This window comes from Anabrus simplex, chromosome 1 (genome assembly GCF_040414725.1).
Source record: "Anabrus simplex isolate iqAnaSimp1 chromosome 1, ASM4041472v1, whole genome shotgun sequence".
Lineage (NCBI taxonomy): Eukaryota > Metazoa > Arthropoda > Insecta > Orthoptera > Tettigoniidae > Anabrus > Anabrus simplex.
The window spans coordinates 1,572,422,328-1,572,442,856 of NC_090265.1; the positions used below are offsets into that span (position 1 = coordinate 1,572,422,328).

At 40.1% G+C, this 20,529-nt stretch overlaps 1 protein-coding gene across 1 annotated transcript in view; it reads left to right on the forward strand.

Annotated features, from left to right (window-relative positions):
* Nucleotides 1-20,529, forward strand: part of LOC136862547 (uncharacterized) — a 277,882-nt gene that overhangs the window by 169,429 nt on the left and 87,924 nt on the right. Inside the window, exon 2 of the mRNA XM_067138890.2 lies at nucleotides 2,140-2,310. Coding sequence (XP_066994991.2) covers nucleotides 2,193-2,310 — 118 coding nt within the window. The 5' untranslated portion in view covers nucleotides 2,140-2,192. The remainder of the gene's footprint in view (nucleotides 1-2,139; nucleotides 2,311-20,529) is intronic.

Here is a 20,529-nt window from a genome sequence, read left to right on the forward strand (position 1 = left end):
GGGCTGCCGATAGTGGGATTCGAACCTACTACCTCCCGGATGCAAGCTCACAGCCGCACGCCTCTACGCGCGCGGCCAACTCGCCCGGTGGGGCAAATTATTAATATGTCTTGCGATGTAAATAATATACAGTTGGATGATGAAATCAAATGAAATGGCGTATGGCTTTTAGTGCCGGGAGTGTCCGAGGACATGTTCGGCTCGCCACATACATGTCTTTTGATTTGACTCCCGTAGGCGACCTGCGTGTCGTGATGAGTATGGGATGATGATGATAAATACGACACATACACCCAGCTCCCGTGCCAGGGAAATTAACTAATGATTTAAAATTCCCGACCTTGCCGGGAATCGAACCCGGGATCCCTGGGAACAAAGGTCAGCACCCTAACCATTTAGCCATAGAGCCGGATAGTTGGATGATGATTATGCCATAAAGGCCAACATCAAGAAACATATACTTAACGTTATTTTTTTCTATTTGCTTTATGTCGCACCAACAGAGATATGTCTTAATGGCGACGATGGGATAGGGAAGGCCTAGGAGTGGGAAGGAAGCGGCCGTGGCCTTAATTAAGGTACAGCCCCAGCATTTTCCTGGCGTGATAATGGGAAACCACGAAAAACTATCTTCAGGGATACCGACAGTGGGATTCGAACCCACTATCTCCCGAATGCAAGCTCACAGGTGCGCGACTCTAACCGCACAACCAACTCGCCAGGTTACTTCACAAATAAAGTTACTTGAGTGGTTTTGTGACTGAAAGCTTCGTGGTAGTTTGGTTACGCTTCTTGGTTATCAGTCACCATACATGGTCACGATAGACACTAGATTGGGCTGCGATGGACGTTATAAATCAGAAGCTGCTACACCATCGTCATCTCAGCAATATCCAGATGCGAGTAAATATGTCGAGTTGCTTGAATGCATTACTGTGAGCTGATTTGCGTCCGTCAGCATACGATGCTCTGGAGCAAGGGACACTGCCTCGACTTTGCGCCCTGTCAGGAATAAACACCACTCAACATCAGCTACGATCTTTATGCAGACTCAAGTGTCTTCATTCATAGGTGTTCGGTGATTTCCATTAAGCTCGCTACGGTGGGGAGTTAGAGATTGGAATAACTTACCAAGGGAGATGTTCAATACATTTCCAATTTAATGAACGTAGGTTTTCGTGGCTCATTCTATTAACATAAAGAAATAAATGAACTGGATCAAAGCCACTAGATATAATAAACCCGAGCTTTCAGCCACATTGCATTGGCCTTCATCAGGGCATGTGAAATTCTGCCTCCGACAGTGAGCAAAGACATTCTTTGAAGCAACGTGGAAATCATGCCCGTACTATCCACGGCCTACCCCACTAACTGGACTCAATGTTTGTGGCGCTGTGCTGTGGTGGTTGGGAGAGAATTTACTGATTCACCGCCCTCTTGAGTGCGTCCCACTGTGCCATGGTCGTGTTATGCATGCATTTCTGCAGTACAGATCTCCATGTATTTGATAACTTGAAGCCGTCTTTCCTGTTGATGTTATTTAGACGAAGCTCTATCTCTATGGCTCTCCTCACAAGTCGAGCATAGAAGTCTTTTACAGGCGCGATGACCTTCGCCTGGTCAAAGAGGATTTCATGGTCGGTACTGTAGAAATGTTCAGCTACGGCAGACTGGCTTATAGCGTTCTCCGTAGAGGATGAAAGAGCGACATTCTTTACTGATCTGATGTGTTCTTTCATCCTGGTGCAAACAAGCCTTTTTGTCATGCCAACATATGAGCAACCACAACCACATGGAATTTCATACACGCCCGGTGTTTCAAGATGTGGTCTTTCCTTTGACTGGTCGAAACAGAGATTTGAGCTTCCGGTCTGTGGTGAAAACTGAAATTATATTGTACTTCTTAAGGATGCGCCCTATTCTTTCAGTTATACCTGCCACGTAAGGAAGGAATACTTTTTTCTTATTACTATAGTACTGGTTGTTACTATCCCTGTTAGGCTCCTTTATCTTCACAGCTAGTGTTATGTCTCCTGAGGTATAGCCGTTTCTCTTCACGGGTGTTGTCAGTTCTCTTAATCGAGCGGTTATCATCATATACCTGTCATTCGTAACGGAGGCCTGTTGTTTCTGTTTCAGCGGGTGGACGATAACGCTGCGCGGCCCGCCATCATGTTGGGGTCGCAGAGAGGATGTACGTCATCTTCCCCGCTGAGGAAGTAGTGAATCTGACTTTGGGCTACGTCAGCAACCCGCAGCAGCTGTACTGCCCCAAGCACCAGTTCGCGCTGCCTCTTCCGCCTCAAGAAGGTAAAGTTCCCACTTCTTTTTATAGTTTTAGGTCAAGCATAGCATTCTTTGAGTCTGCAAAATAGTTCTAAGTGTAATCTATTTCCAGTGGCGGCGGTAACGACCCCGCAGACACACTGGGGCGGGAAGGAGCGGGGGGGGGGGGGAGGGCATGGCTTGTGAGGGGTCCATGACTATTTCTTATTTCAGTAGCTGAAGAGTAATTTTACATATTGATAAAGCTACAGCACACAACACAATATTATTTGTATTACGGAGAGTTATTCCAAACTTAGGCCGTCGTAAGGCAGAGCTTCTTTTGTCAATAGGAGTACGTACCGGTAGTTATTTCTGAAAGCATGTGAGTTTCCCCAGCCTGTTCCAATAATGATCATCCCTTGCTGCCACTTACGACAATCAACTTGGATTTTGAAGTAATCTCTAAATGGTTAGCGTGCTGGCCTTTGGTTACAGGGGTCCCGGGTTCGATTCCAGCAGGGTCGGGAATTTTAACCATAATTGGTTAATTTCACTGGCACGGGGGCTGGATGTGTGTGTCGTTTTCATCGTCATTTCATCCTCATCACGACGCGCGGGTCACCTATGGCCGTCAGATCAAAAGACCTGCATCTGGTGAGCCGAACTTGTCCTCGGACACTCCCGGCACTAAAATACGCCATTTCAGCGAAGTTGCGATAAGAAGGACTTCCTCCTTATCTGCACTCTAAATACTAGTTTTGAGCCTGTTTGTAACTCTCGGCAGTCAGCGTAGCTAAGTAGACCTACGATGGAGTTGTAAACTGTTTGGTCCTAGGAACGAGATATTGTGACGGTCTGTGTGTTTTGGTTACTATAATTAGAATATGAATTTCTTGTGTGTGTGTGTTCGTACCATATAAGTGTACTATGTTAATTCCTTCGGATTTGAAAACTAAATTGTGTAACTTATTATTAATTATTATTGTATTATTATTATTATTATTATTATCGCCGTTTCTGTTCATTGTAATAATATATAACCTTGTACTACGAAATAAACTTATAACGTCCCTTATCAGGAAACGACGGCGCCATTTTCAATTATTGCGGTGGGACTCCGAGCTACTTAGCGCCGCTACTGTCTATTTCTTAAGTTCCCACATTTTCTCCGTCCGATCAGACGGCAAGTGTGTAGTGTTCGATGCTAATCTCACAGTCGTGAGAGGAATCTGGCCTCACGAAAAATATAGTTGATAAAGTTATGGAAAATATAGAAACAGATCTTAATATCAAAAATAAGGTTCCTAGAAGGAAACCATCATTTCATTTTATCGATTGCAAATGTTCTGCTACACTGGGGCGAAACGCTGGTAATTTCACGATTAAAAACGCCTAAAGAGATCTTAATATGTTTGGCGTTGAAAATATGCCATATAAGTAAAATAATGCACGACTATTAATACTTGTAAGATATGTTCCGTGGTTTCTCGTTTCCACAAAAGGCAAATGTACCTTAATTAAGGCCACGGTCGCTTTCTCCCCACTTCTAGTCCTTTCCTATCCCATCTTCACCATAAAACTTACCTGTGTCTGTGCGATGTAAAGCACATGGTAAAAAGCAATAATAATAATAATAATAATAATAATAATAATAATAATAATAATAATAATAATAATAATAATAATAATAATAATAATAATTGTTTGTTCAAATTATAGATGATCTCAAATAATCTAGCTTAACTGAGGAGTGTCTGTTCGAAAGGTGCTATTTCCACTTCCAAAATATAAATCGGTATTTCGTCCACATCTACAGTAGTTGAATATTATCGATTGTTATGAGCAATCCAGACCAGAAAGCTGTATTTCCTTAACATTTATGCCAAGCCCGATCATGGTTACGGTCCATGTTCCTTTTATTTTTACTTTTTTTGCGCTTATCCCACGACTTTTTTAAGGTGGAAACAGCACCTTGTGAACAGACACTCCTCAGTTAGGCACAGCCTATAATAATTTGGAAGACATAAGCTTTCTAATGGTGAAAGAATTGCTGAAATCGGTGGAGAGGTTCTGAAAATAATCCTCCTATAGAAACTCGCAAGCCGGGCTGAGTGGCTCAGACGGTTGAGGCGCAGGTCTCCTGGCCCCAACTTGGCAGGTTCGATCCTGGCTCACTCCGGTGTATTTCAAGGTTCTCAAATACGTCAGCCTCGTGTCGGTAGATTTACTGGCTCGTAAAAGAACTCCTGAGGGACAATATTCCGGCACCTCGGCGTCTCCAAAAACGGTCAAAATGTAGTTAGCGGGACGTAAAAGCAATGGCATTATTATTATTATTATTATTATTATTATTATTATTATTATTATTATTATTATTATTATTATTATTATTATTATCATCATTCACAAACGTTTTCTCTTTATAAGAATGAATTACTACAAGTCTAGATATTCCAATAAATAATTATGATGCATATTAATAATATCAATGGCGTATGGCCTCCGGAGAGGCCTGGTATAGGTCTTCCGAACTGACGCCATGAAGGCGACCTGCGCGTCCGTGAGGATGGGGCCCTATCTATGATGAGCTCTAATGATGAAGACGGTACACACACTCAGCCCCCGATCAAACTAAATTAACCAATTAAGGTTTCTAAGCCAGGAATCGAACGCGGGACCTCTTGGGCCAAAGGCCAGCACGCTAAACATTTTGCCATAGAGCCGGCCATACATGTTAATGACAATTATGGAATGTACAGTAGTCTCATTACAATACAAACATACCTAAATGAATTGGACAAGCTATCTACCACATTCTACCTTCAGCTTATGCTAGCTAGATCCTAGATCCTAACGTAACGAGGTTCTTGAGGTGAAATTTTGAACCCGGGTATGAACCTCAATCGAGCAGGCAGAGAGCAAAGGCTAAGCCATTACTTTAATCGCGCCCCTCATCCGCCTCACTATCACTATCCATGAATTCAAGTGAAAACCATATTTAATGTTATGTATCAAAAAGCAAGAAGCTTTATTACATAATTATAATCGAAGGAAAAATTAAACAATCATTTATAGATGAACTAAGGAAGAGGTACATTGCTCTGGAGATGCAATAATATAGCTATTAAAGTGCAGGTTAATTAGAAACAAATGAAATAAGAATATTAGAAAATATTATGTCCTTTAAAACTACAGAATTTTGTAAATTAAGAATAACGAAATTTTTCAGAACATAGGAAACATATCTATAACAGTACGGAAGAGGAGACTGCTATTTTTTGGACATATTTACAGAATGGCCGACAATAGACTAACCATAAAGATCTTCGCGTATCTTTGAAACAAAAAGTCAACAACCACCTGGATTCAAGAGATCAAAAAGACTTGGAAAGAAACAACATCAGAGGAGAAGAATAAGTAATGGAAAGATAAATTTTCAGGAAGAAATTTTTAAAGATGGAAGGATTCCAAGGGAGGGAGGCAAAGAAACGCAGCACAAAGTAGTCTGGAGATGGAAGAAAAGGAAGGAACAACAACAAAAGATGAAGAATTGAAATTGGAACGTGGTCCCTAGTAGGCCCTAACGCAAGAAGAGGAAGAAGAAGATGACGAAGAATATTTTCAGTCCTAAACAAGGACAGAATGTAGAAAAGGTTCCCAGAAGATGTGGGAAATAACCAGAACTATTCTTCGCCTTTTTCCACCTGCACGGGGTGTATAAAGCTCAGTTTCACGCCCGGATGCCTTTCCTGATGCCAACCCTATGTGGACGAATGTATTTACTATTGTGTGATTTTTAGTTTGATGTGCTGTATGCAAATTAACATGTGTTTCAAGAACACAAAACAGCCAGTCCCCGAGCTGTAAGCATTAACCAAACACGGTTTAAATCCATGCCCCAGCCGGGAATCGAATCTGGAACACTCTGAGCCGAATCCCAGTACGCTGGCCATTCCGCGGAGAAGCTGGAAAAAATATTAGAACTATTTTTGGTAGTAAATATTTCCCCGAGCTGGAAGCTTAACCAAACACGGTTTAAATCCATGGCCCAACCGGGAGTCGAATCTGGAACTCTCTGAGCCGAATGCCAGTACGCTGGCCATTCCGCGGAGAAGCCGGAAAAAATAATTAGAACTATTTTTGGTAGTAAATATTTCTGTTGAGGAGATTACGAAGAATACTTAGGTTTTTGATTCTCTAATGAGACCCCGGGTTCGATTCCTGGCCAAGTCAGGGATTTTTACCTAGATCTGAGGGCTGTTTCGAAGTCCACTCAGCCTACGTGATTACAATTGAGGAGCTATCTGACGGTGAGATAGCAGCCTCGGTCTAAAAAGCCAAGAATAACGACCGAGAAGAATCGTCGTGTTAAGCAAAACGACACCTGGTAATCTGCAGATCTCCGGGCTGAACAGAGGTCGCTTGGCAGGCCAAGGCCATCTAGGGCTGTTGCGTCATGGGGTTATGTTTGGTTTGGTTTATATTCTCTTTTAAAAACAACTTAATTATAGCGCACATATGTAAAATTTACAATGGTTTTTTTGCTACTTGTTTAATGTTGCAGTAACACTTCAAAGTTTATTATTATTATTATTATTATTATTATTATTATTATTATTATTATTATTATTATTATTATTATTATTATTATTATTATTATGCATGATGGAATGGAACCAAGGCTTTCTCAGGACCCTGGGAAGAATATTATAAAGCTGTAGGCATTATTCCTCTTGAGAGACACTTAACACTTGACAATATGCGAGGTAAACCACAGGCTCAGCTAGTTGGCGTATTAAGCCATCAAGTTTTGTGAGGTGGAAAATTTCATCCCGCCTTCTCACCGTGGCAGTCACTCAGGCCCTCTCTGTCAGCTGCTTGCTCTGGATGTGTTCCAGCAAGTCTTCCAATTAAATACCGTCAGCCCGGCCCACCTTTAGCACATACTTTCTTTCTGTTACTACATGTAGGTCTAATAGCCTTCTCACGTTTCATCTCCTGGTCAAGCCCGCGAATTGTTCCTCCCTTCCTGCTTATCTACATAATATGTGGGTGAACTTAGCTGGTGCGAAGTTAGCAGCATTTACGCGTGTAACTTACTGTACGATACGAAGAGTCATGCTGAGCTCGATAGCTGCAGTTGCTGTCCCATCGTCGCCATAAGACCTATCTGTGTCTGTGCGACTTAAAGCAATTTGAAAAATAAACAACAAAGATTCATCAGAGTTATGGTACGCGTACCACCAGAGTACGTGGAGTCATCTCAAGGGGTATGCTAATTAATCGTAGCTTCGAACTATTTTCAGTGAGCAGTTCAGAAATGAGTTGAGCCTCAATGAAAGCTTGTTTTCAGTGAACAGTTCAGAAATGAGTTGAGCCTCAATGAAAGCTCGTTTTCAGTGAGCAGTTCAGAAATGAGTTGAGCCTCAATGAAAGCTTGTTTTCAGTGAACAGTTCAGAAATGAGTAGAGCCTCAATGAAAGCTCGTTTTCAGTGAGCAGTTCAGAAACGAGTTGAGCCTCAATGAAAGCTCGTTTTCAGTGAGCAGTTCAGAAATGAGTTGAGCCTCAATAAAAGCTCGTTTTCAGTGAGCAGTTCAGAAATGAGTTGAGCCTCAATGCAAGCTTGTTTTCAGTGAGCAGTTCAGAAATGAGTTGAGCTTCAATGAAAGCTTGTTTTCAGTGAGCAGTTCAGAAATGAGTTGAGCCTCAATGCAAGCTTGTTTTCAGTGAGCAGTTCAGAAATGAGTTGAGCCTCAATGAAAGCTTGTTTTCAGTGAGCAGTTCAGAAATGAGTTGAGCCTTAATGAAAGCTTGTTTTCACTGAGCAGTTCAGAAATGAGTTGAGCTTCAATGAAAGCTTGTTTTCAGTGAGCAATTCAGAAATGAGTTGAGCTTCAATGAAAGCTTGTTTTCAGTGAGCAGTTCAGAAATGAGTTGAGCCTCAATGAAAGCTTATTTTTATTTAGTACTTTTGTCTACCACTACACAGAGTCCCCTTGCCGAACTAGGTATGTAAAATGCTTAGGTACCGGTACTTATTTTGCATTATTCTTTATTTTTGTTTTGTTTTGAAATCTACTCATTCACTTCTATTATTTCCAGTAACAGTTCTAGGTGTAAGGCTCATTTCTAAAGATAATAGGCAACTTGATATCTTTGGAGTGTACAGACCGGGAAAGGGTAGCGCAGACGCTGATTCAGAATTATTTGATAAGATAATCAGCTATGTGGGAAACGAAATGTAAAGGAACGTGATAGTAGCGGGTGATATCAATTTACCAAATGTCAATTGGGAAGGTAATGCGAACGACAGGAAGCATGACCAACAAATGGCAAATAAGTTAATATGGGAAGGGCAGCTGATTCAGAAAGGGACGGAACCAACTAAAGGGAAGAATATTCTGGATGTGGTACTGGTAAAACCAGATGAACACTATAGAGAAACCGATGTAACAGATAGAATTAGTTATCACGAATCTGTTTTTGTGGTAGTTAAAAATAAATGTGAAAGAAAGGAAAGTATTAAAATGAGAACTATTAGGCAGTACCATATGGCTGATAAAACAGGCATGAGGGAGTTTTTAAAAAGTAGTTCTGATCGATGGAAAACGGCAAATTAAAATGTATACAGACTCTAGGATGGGTTTAAGGCAATTGTTGAGGAATATGAAAATAGATTTGTACCTTTAAGGTGGTAAGGAATGGTAAAGATTCACTATATCATAACAGAGAAGTAAAGAGACTAAGAAGGAAGCGCAGGTTGGAAAGAAACAGAGTTAGAAATGGCTGTGGTAGTAAAGAGAAATTGAAGGAATTTACTAGGAAATTGAATCAAGGAAAGAAGTCAGCTAAGGATAACATGATGGCAAGCATAATGGGCGGTTACACAAATTTTAGTGAAAAAGCAAAACAGGTTCCAAGAAGGTCATTCCAGGAATCATCAATGAACAAGGGGAGTGTGCATGCGAGGATCTTCAAAAAGCAGAAGTATTCAGTCAGCAGTATATAAAGATTGTTGGTTACAAGAATAATGTCCAGATAGATGAGGTGAATAATACTGAAGAAGTATTAAAATTTACCTGTGATAACAGTGATATTTACAGTAAGATACAAAAGTTGAAAACTGGAAAAGCGGCTGGAATTGATAAGATTTTTGGGCATATACTAAAGACAATGGGTTGGGATTTGATACCATATCTAAAGTACTTATTTGATTATTGTTTGCACATATATATAAAGGAAAGTGTTTTAGACGTAAAGCTGAAAATTACAGACGAGTAAGTTTGACATGCATTGCGTGTAAGCTTTGGGAAGCATTATTTCTGATTATATTGGACATAAAATCACAGGAATAGAACCAGCTTTTGGGTGGTTAGGCCGTGTGCATTATGCAGAGTTTCGTCCAGACGTGCCATTTGGACTCATCAGCTGGAATGGCACGCCCCTCCTTTTTTGATATATTAGACATGTTTGCGAAATTAATAACTGGTTTGATAGAAGACAGTTTTGGTTTAGGAAAGGTTATTCCACTGAAGCTCAACTTGCAGGATTCTAGCAAAATATAGCAAATATCTTGGATTTAGGAGGCCAAGTGGACTGTAATGTGATTGACCTGTCTAAGGCACTGGATAGGGTGGATCATGGAGACTACTGGCATAAACGAGTGCAATTGGACTAGACAAAAGAGTGACTGAATGGGTTGCTGTATTTCTAGAAAATAGATCTCAGAGAATTAGAGTAGGCGTAATTTTTTTCTGGCCCTGTAATAATTAAGAGGGGAATTCCTAAAGGCAGTATTGTTGGACCTTTTCGTTTTCTTATATATATATCAATGATATGTGTAAAGAAGTGGAATCAGAGATAAGGGTTTTTGCTGATGATGTTATTCTGTACAGGGTAATAAATAAGTTTGTATGCAACTGAAAAATAACCTCGATAATGTTGTGAGATGGACAGTAGGCAATGGTATGACGATAAACGGGGTTAAATGTCAGGTTGTGAGTTTCACATATAGGAAAAGTCCTCTCAGTTTTAATTACTGCATTGATGGGTTGAAAGTTCCTTTTGGGGATCATTTTAAGTACCTAGGTGTTAATATAAGGAAAGATCCTAATTGGGGTAATCACATAAATATGATTATAAATAAAGGATACAGATCTCTGCACATGGTTATGAGGGTATTTAGGGGTTGTAGTGAGGATGTAAAGGAGAGGGCATATAAGTCTCTGTTAAGACTCCAACTAGAGTATGGTTCCAGTGTATGGGACCCTCATCAGGATAATTTGATTCAAGAACTGGAAAAAATCCAAAGAAAATCAGCTCGATTTGTTCTGGGTGATTTCCGACACAAGAATAGCTTTACAGAAATGTTGCAATTTTGGGCTGGGAAGACTTGGGAGAAAGGAGAAGAGCTGCTCGAAGTGGTATGTTCCGAGCTCTCATTGGAGAGATGGCGTTGAATGACATCAGTAGACGAATAAGTTTGAGTTGTGTCTTCAAAAGTAGGAAAGATCACAATATAAAGATAAAGCTAGGAGTCAAGGGAAAAAATTGGGGCAAATATTCCTTTATAGGAAGGGTATTGGGGATTGGAATAACTTATCAAGGGATAAGTTCAATCAATTTCTTTGCGATCATTTATGAAAAGGCTAGGAAAATAACAGATAGGGAATCTGCCACCTGGGCGACTGCCCTAAATGCATATCAGTAGTGATTGATTGATTGATTGATTTCAGCGGCTCGGGGGCTGGGTGTTTGTGCTGTTTTCAACATCCCTGCAACTCACACACTATACATAACATTATCTTCCACCACAATAAGACGCATTTACCTCCACATGACAGATGGCACCCACCCTCATCGGAGGGTCCACCTTGGCTAGAAATAGACACAAGCAACAGCCTAATAATATTGGTTTTACGTCCCACTAAGTACTTTTACGGAGAGGTTAAAGTACCGGAATTTTGTCCCACAGAAGTTCTACGTGCCAGGAAATTTACAGACATGAGGCCGACGTATTTAAGAATTTCAGGTATCACTGGACTGAACCAATATCGAACATCAGCTCAGAAAGCCAGCTCAATAACCATCTGAGCCACTCAGCCCGGCAAGGTTCTCCTTGTTGATAATATTTAGTTCTACAATAACTCAATATTGAAGAGTCCTGTTACAAGCTGATTTACTTGCTTATACAATGACCACCAAACAAGAGTTTACGACCCTCTGTGGGTGGAAGCAGTAGAATAACACCCACGGTATCCCCTGCCTGTCGTATGAGGTGACTAAAAGGGGACCCAGGGCTCTCAACTCGGGAGCTTGAGTTGGCGAGCACGGGGTCCTTAGCTGAATCCTGGCGTTGCTTACACTTACTTATGCCAGGCTCCTCACTTTCATCTATGCCATCCGACCTCCCTTGGTCAATTCTTGTTCTGTTCCGACCCGACGGTATTAGAGCACTTGAGGCCTAGGGAGTCTTTCACTTTCACGCCCTCCGTTGCCCTTGACTTTCTTTGGCCCATACCTTCATTTTTCGAAGTGTGGGATTCCTTTCATATTTTATCTCTCTTTAGTGTTATATAGAGGATGATTGCCTAGTTGCACTTCCTTACCAACACCACCGCCGCCACAAAAGATTACGGCAAACTCAACCGAGTCGGGGCGCATAGCGAAACTGGCTGAAAGGACAGTCTGTATTCCTGCAGAACCCTACCGGTCCTTCCCGATGTTCTCTCAACAAGAAGGAATGAGGAAATATCCTCATGAAAGAAAAGAAAAAACAGGGAAGGAATGCAAAGCAGGCAATGCTTTTTCTTTTCTTACCTTAATGTCATAACAGCCGCTGAAAACTATTTCCTTTTTCATTTTTGCAGACATGGGCATTTTCGAAGGAAATTCTGTAACTCGTCTCGTAATTCGTCCTCTGTTATTTCACTTATAACTTTCCTAATTTCGTTTTCTATTTCCGAGTATTTCGAGAGAGGTTCGGTGAGCATGTTATACACCCATGGACGTATTATGTACGCGTAATGTAAGAAACGAAATGAGTTATCTATATTAATATTATAAAGAGGAAACATTTGTATGTTTGTTTGTAACGAATAAGCTCAAAAACTACTGAACTGATTTTAAAACTTACTTCACCTATAGAAAGGTACATTGCCAGTGAGTAACATGGGCTGTATTTTATTTTCAAAACAATTCGAGGTGGTGGGCACGGGTGGGGGAGATATAAAATTAATAGGCTAATGTAGGCAAAATATCGAATTTGTCGTATAAGTACGAGACAAGAGGATTAAATTTGTCTCGTACTTATACGACAAATTCGATATTGACGCAAATAATAAAACTGGGTAAGCCCTATGGACGCGAAAACCATGTTTTAAGGCCCTAAAATCAACCGTTACGGAGATATTGGCACCACACTACCCCTGCTCTAGGAATCGGATTAAGTAATGAACTGTCGTAACCATGGCAACGTCAGGATTCTACAGCAGCGAAATTATCTACAATAAATCACAAAAACCTAACGTGTTACAGACATGAAAACTGATATTTGGAATCTCCTGTAAAAATAAAAGAACACAAATATTCGTTTCCAGAAAATCCACTTAAAGGGGGTGGGGGGTGGGTTTGAAAAAATAGTGAGGAAGGAGTTGAATTATTTATATGATGATACATATATATCTCTAAATATGAAGATGTTGCAGACTTTAACATTGGCACCTGAAATCTCCTTTAAAAATGAACACACTCTTTTGGAAAATGCATTTAAGGGGGTGAAAAGAATAAAAAACGGGTGAATTTTAAAAATGAGTATCATCATCATCTTCTTCTTCTATCGCTTTACCCACACCTGTGGGGTTGCGGGTGCGAACTGTGTCGCACATGTGGATTTGACCCTGTTTTACGGCTGGATACCCTTCCTGACGGCAACCGTATGTGTAGGGATGTAATCTATACTTCTATACTAATATTATAAAGAGGAAAAATATGTTTGTTTGTAACGTATAGACTCAAAAACTACTGAACCGATTTTAAAAATTAATTCATCTATAGAAAGCTACATTGCCAGTGAGTAAGATGGGCTGTATTTCATTTTCAAAACAATTCGAGGGGGGCGAAGGGGGGAGATATAAAAATATTATAATAATAGGCTAATATAGGCGAAATCGAATTTGTCGTACAAGGACGAGAAAAAGCTCATTTTAAGCCCCTTGACGTAAAGAACAAAACTCGGTAAAGCCTACGGGTCCGAAAACAATGTTTTAAGGCCCTAAAACCAACCGTTATGGAGATGTTGGAACCCCACTACCCCCGCTCTAGGAATCGGATAAAGAATCGAGCGGCCGTAACCATGGCAACGTCAGCTCCAGGATTCTACAACAGCGAGATTATGCATGTACGTTTGGGCATAGCTGCCAATCAAAATTGATACACATATGACTTAATCCCTGGAAAAACTAAACTGTTGTGTAAGACGCTCATAGCACTCCTTTGGGCGGGGATGGAAAGGGAGTGAAGTATAAATATAATAGCCCCGGAGATCTCCGTGGTACAGCGACCAGCGGTTGCCGTCGGGCCTCTGTTTTTATGTACTGGCTTAGGTTTCAGCATTTTGCGGAGTCTGTTACCTATAGTTTAAACTATTTTCTATCAAATCATGGAGTAGTAGTATCACTGATGTTATTAGTGCCGATATTTTCGTCCACTTTTACGATCATTGTAACCATGAAAACAACCTATATACTGTACACAATTGTCTAGATGGTGCGCCTATGACTTGAAAAAAATTCTCAACATTTATCCTCAGATTCATTATATGATGTGCGACATGAGTGGCAAGCCCCGAGAATTATAATTCTCGATAATTATAGTAGTTTTTATCCATCGCGTTTTCCTTGATCATTTGTAATAGTTACGAAATGTCGGATCAAACAAATACATTCAATAATATTTATATTTGTGGTACTATCTAGCGGAAGTATACTTACACTAAACCTGCAGCTTTGTGAAGGGAGCAGGTATATCTAGGTGGGAATGAAGGAAAAACATGGTAGCAAAAGATCTTAGAGGTCGACGCTAATTAAGAAGTAATATTTAGAGGCCCCCATGAAGAAAAGAATAACAATATACTAACACTATAATTCCAAACATGACAAATAATTTCTACGTACTTAAGTAAATACACCAGTGATATAAATATCTAATGAAGTCATCCACACCGATAGTATGAGTAACTAAAGCCAGTTTCTGATAACCCGTACGAAGAACGGGTACTTCTGCTAGTGGAATATATAAAGTCGGAGAAATCGCCAGTTCACCTGGCATTGAGTCGCTTATTTTGTCCACTAATTTTACCTTTAATCTTTCCTCTCTCTCCTCCAACTCTTATTCTCTTCATGCCTGGACGCGAGCCAGGATGTCTTTCATATTGTTCGGCATGTATGAGCAAACCGCGAACCACTTGATAGGCAACCCGCAAAGCCAGCAGATATCACGTTGTTCGGAACAAACCGGCAGATGGAGGCACAAACGGACAATTCTTAGACAGATACTAATTAAGGTGTATATGCACTTTAGACTAGAGTCATCATCATCATCACTGTTCCAAGACAATGCCTTGTCTATGTAACCATTCTTTTCTGTCCTCCGCTTCTCGTTTCATTTCATAGTAAGAACCATATGGAAGACTCCGTGCCAAGTCTTGAAGGAATTTTTCCTCGGTCTTCTTCGGCCTTTCTTCCCCGTGATTGTCCCTTCCAGCAGATTGGTAAGAACGGTATTATGTCGCATGATGTGGCCAGTGAATTTAGCTCTTCTTCTCTGTATCGGTATCAGTTCTCCGTTATTTCTTGCAGAACGCTTTTGTTTGTTCTCTTTTCAATCCACTTAATCCTTAGCATTCGTCTTCAGACCCACGTATCAAAGGCTTCCAGTCGTTTCCAATCCTGATCTCTGATTGTCCAAGAATCACAGCCATACCGTAGCTTACTCCATACAAAAGAAATCACATATTTCTTCCTAATTCCAAAATCTTAATTTGCACTGATAAAAATATTTCTCTTATTACTAAACGCCTGTTTGGCAAGCGCTATTCGCCTTTTGATCTCTTTGCTGCACCTGTTGTCATTGGTGATCAAGCTTTCTAGTAAGCTTGATATTGGTGTGAATTCGTTCCGGAGTTGTATTCACAACTGATACAATACATTCAGCATTTTGGACAACTCTTTCTCGGAGTAAAGAAGCAATAAAGTACAAGATTCTACTTTTAATTACATTTCTTTTACATCCGCAATGTTTTCACAAATATCTCAGTTTATTTCAGTTAACATATTTTAAAATGCGGCAACAGATGTTTTCCAGTGAAACAGGATCTGTATTTTGACTGTACACAGTGAAAATAAAAATCCATAGCCTGTTTCCAGTCATTCGACCGGGTCAGGAACGGAATGAATGAAACCCCATCTAGTGACGAGGATTGGAACTGTGTCGGCTGCCGAAGCCTGTTGCACTCCCCTGGGGCAATGTTTAATGACTGACAGATGAAATGATATTGGAGAGTGTTACTGGAATGAAAGATGGCAGGGAAAAATCCGGAGTACCCGGAGAAAACCTGTCCAACCTCCGCTTTTTTCAGCACATGGAGTGACCGGGATTTTAACCATGGAACCCAGCGGTGAGAGGTCGGCCCGCTGTTGCCTGAGCCACGGAGGCTCTGCTGGACACAGTACATTTGTGAAAACAGCCGCTCTCATAAATAAGTAGAATCAAAGATAGCTAAAACTTTAGCTGCAAATAATGTTAATATCATATACTTAGCAAGTGAAAAATGTTTAAATATATTTGCACCATTTAACCGTGAAGAAAGCTGCCTCTGTGGATCAGCGGTAGAGTGTCGGCCTCCGGATCCCAAGATAGCGGGTTCAAACCCGGCAGAGGTAGTCGGATTTTTGAAGGGCGGAAAAAAGTCCATTCGACACTCCATGTCGTACGATGTCGGCATGTAAAAGATCTCTGGTGACACATTTGGTGTTTACCCTACAAAATTCATTAAATCTCAGCCATAGACGCCCAAGAGAGTTTCGGTTTACTCGGTCTGCCATCTAGTGGGGACCTAGAGTAAAACGGAACGTCGAAATTGACAAGCAGACAGCCAGATGGCGTCAAATTGAAATGTCTGCACACGGTAGCTGAGGCCATATGATTATTATTATTATTACCGTGAAGAAACATCAATACGTTACACAGATTATGATGATAACTAATGATATAATTAAACTAGCCGACCTAAAATTACTATATACCGCTTCTTTTCCCTAATGCCCCAACTCAGTAGGAGGATCAATTCACCCCTTCATATTCCCGCATTCCGGCCATCCTTAACTCTTTATCTTCGTATGCAGATGTTTAAAACGTATCATCATCCGGGAGATAGTAGGTTCGAATCCCACTATCGGCAGCCCTGAAAATGGTTTTCCGTGGTTTCCCATTTTCACACCAGGCAAATGCTGGGGCTGTACCTTAATTAAGGCCACGGCCGCTTCCTTCCAACTCCTAGGCCTTTCCTATCCCATCGTCGCCATAAGACCTATCTGTGTCGGTGCGACGTAAAGCCCATAGCAAAAAAAAACGTATCATTTTGCACTGATCTTAATTCGAGCTATGTAGCCAGTCTTATCTTTGCTAGTTGGACGTGCATAGGATTAACAAAAATGTCAAAATCATTTCCCAGGTCTTTCAAATAACCAAATCTATATCCGAAGATTTTGGTTTTGTAATTTTCTAGTAAGGGAATATACTTATTAAATTTAAGTCACTGGATTGAAACCAAATATAAAAACGGCGAGTGAGGATTAAGAGTTGAACATAATATTTTAAGAGAAAATGAAATCATATGCAATAATTCCAGTCATGAGATCTTTGAGGTTAGTAATATAAAGAATATGCCACATTCACTACCCAGTACACACTTATTAGTCTCCAAACGCAAGGTGAATTTTAGAGGTAAGAACAGGAGCAAAAATAGAGAGAAATTGAGGATAACAAACTAATGGTCTACTAAACTGCTCTATGCCACTCGAAATGAACTTTCAACGTGTTCAGTACATACTGTATAGTACAGTACATTTCGAAGAGATGTTAAGTACAGAATAAAATTGACCAAGCTGACACCAATGGGATCCGAACCCACAGCCCAGACGAACGAGTGGTGCTTCGAATGTCATTACTCATAACCAGCTGAACCTCAGCACTGTCACCTCCATAAATGATTCAGTGGAAGCTATATTTTACTGTGGCCTATGTCAAGAGACACAAAAATACTGTGTCAATCAAGAAACACCAATACGTTACACAGATTGCGATGATAACTAATGATATACTGCAATTAAACTAGCCGACCTTATATTACTATAGACTGCTTCTTTTTCCTAATGTCCCATTTCAAAAGTAAGATAAATCCACCCCTTCATATTCCTTATTTCAGACTCTCTCTTGTTCAAAGAACTTTATTTATCAGCATTCCTTACCTTCGTATGCCTCCTTTAATCAAATCTTCTTTTCCTTATTCTAGCCCCTTTTTCTTCGCCTCGCATTTTTTCTTGTCTCATTTTGTCCCGTCTATTGTAAATGTTGTAATATTTATTTAATTTTACTGTACTTTACCATTATTTACGTGTCATATCTGTATTTATCTTACTGTGGATTGCTATAAATTCTTCGCTTCGTTTTACTTTCAATCTTTAATTTTCCTCGTTCTTTTCAATTGCCGTTATTTTTATTGTTAATTGTTGTTTCCCTACAGTTATCTTATTAATTTTAAATTTTAGTTCGTTACTTTTATTACTAGTTGATGTTTCTACGTTGCTCTTTCATTTCTTTTTTTTAAAATTTGCATTTTCTACTCTACTGTAAGTCTATGACAGCTGAGGACTAATCATACATACATCGTAAATCTTTTTCACTGCGGAACTGTGTATTTTGGCATCTCGCACTTTTGATTTCCCAAATAAATAAATAAATAAATAAATAAATAAATAAATAAATAAATAAATAAATAAATAAATAAATAAATAAATAAATAAATAAATAAATAAATAATCTAATCGTACATTTTCAAAAATTCTAGATTTGGATCTTACAAACGTTTTAGTGAACTTTATACCATTAATTCAACTGCAAGTGTGTTCCTATTCTATCGCTTGCAGTTGTAATATTTTAGTGGAGGTTGAAGGGAATATGAAGGAGAGTGAATGTGAAAGTCAAAGGCTGCTCAGCCACCACGCTCTGTGTTAGCTGACTGATATACTGTAGAACATTTACTCGAGTTTGTTGATAATGCATTTAAACACATTTCTTTCTCTTCCATATTCGATTGCGCTTCGAGAATTGAGGTCGTCAACTACAATTACCCACTAGGAATATGTTAGGTACTGAGTGAGATGGCTTCGTGGTGCGGGTCACTAGGCTATAAGCTTGTATTCGGGGGATGGTAGGTTCAAGTCCCACGGTTGGCAGCTTCGAAGTTGAAGTAAATGCTGTAACTCTGCCCTAATTAAAGCCATGGTCGCTAACTTCTCCTCTAAACCACCAGAAAACCTCAAGACGTTAGTGCGACAATAAATAAACAACTTTAGGTGTGATCTTTCGTTTTACTTTTGTTAGCTGTAGTACCCGGCTCTGCCCTGGTACTTTTTCAAATGTTTAATTTTAGGGTTTTTATTACCCGCTTGAAGTTAATTTTCGTAATTTCTTCATTGCGGCGTTGATTAATATTTCACGAACTCTTTGGATTGTTATCTGTTTAGTTTAAGTTTTAGATTACTTAGTTTCGCGTTAAACTTCGTCCTTGAGGAAGCCCAGATTGTCTGGGAAGTAGTTGATCCTTTCAAATAAATAATACAAGCAAGTTATAATATTGCTATAGATTCCAGCTGTCATTGGGACTGTCGCCAATCAGGTTACCAATCCCCAAAACTGTGGATTGAACACTAATTTAATATGGGTCATTTTTGGCATTTCCTTTTTCACCCCTTCTCAATCCCCATGCCGGTTGCGGCAGAACATAGACTTAAACGGCATCCGGAGTCTCACTATTCATCTCAGCGATTCCGAAAACAACATTGATTCGACGCTAGTATTGGCCGATTTCGATTAATTTTACATGTCACCCTCTCCCCAGCCCCTCACCTACGGTTGTTTTACTCTTTTTTTCATGATAATTAGACGTCATACATGTACCAAGTTTGGCTGAGAGCTATGCTAGAACATATACATACATAATCTCGGTCAATTTAGATATTCTTTTTCACTTCTTCTAACCTCTATTGCGACTGGGGTTGAACTTTGACTTAAACGGCATCCGGATTGTCACAATTATCTCAGCGACCGCGAAAAGTATGGATTCAACAATAATATCGGTCATTTACAGGTTAATTCCTCCTGTAGGGGTGCCAGGTGTGTCTTACTCCCACAGTATATTTTTCAGGTATTAAGTGATATGTGTACCAAGTTTGGTAGAGAGCTATGCTCGAACGTACGCATATATATCCATAATCTCTGTCATTTTGGACACCCTTTTCACCCTTTCCCACCCCTATTCCGATGGGGACAGAACTTGGAATTTAACGACATCCGAAATGTCACTACTCATCTCAGCGACCCCGAAATCTATGGATTCTACATTAATATGGACCGTATTGTGTTGTTCTAGTATTCTATTAAGCTTTCTTGCCCCGCCCCGAGGACTACCCCCACAGTATTTTTTACAGATAGTAAGTGAAGAGTGTACCAAGTTTCGTTGAGGGATATGCTGGAACATACACACATACATCTATAATTTCGGCAATTTTGGACATTCTTCTTCATCTCTTCTCGCATACCCATGCCGATAGGGGCTGAACTTGGACTAAAACGGCATCCAGAGTGTCGTTATTCACCTCAGCAACCCAGAAAACTACGGATTCGACATTAATATTGATCGTTTTAAATTATTTTTACATTTCACCACAAATCACCCCCACCCCCAAGGGTGCTAGGGGTTTCTTACCCCCATAGTATTTTTTCACATAGGAAGTCATATATCTACCACGTTTGGTTAAGAGCTATGGTGGAACATACACATATATCTACATGTATAGTCTCGGCCATTTTGTACATTCTTTTTCATCTCTTGTGGCATCTCATGCCGATGGGGAGAAGGACACTGCACTGGGAGTGTCACTATTCACCTCAGCGACCCCAGGAACTATGGATTCTGCAC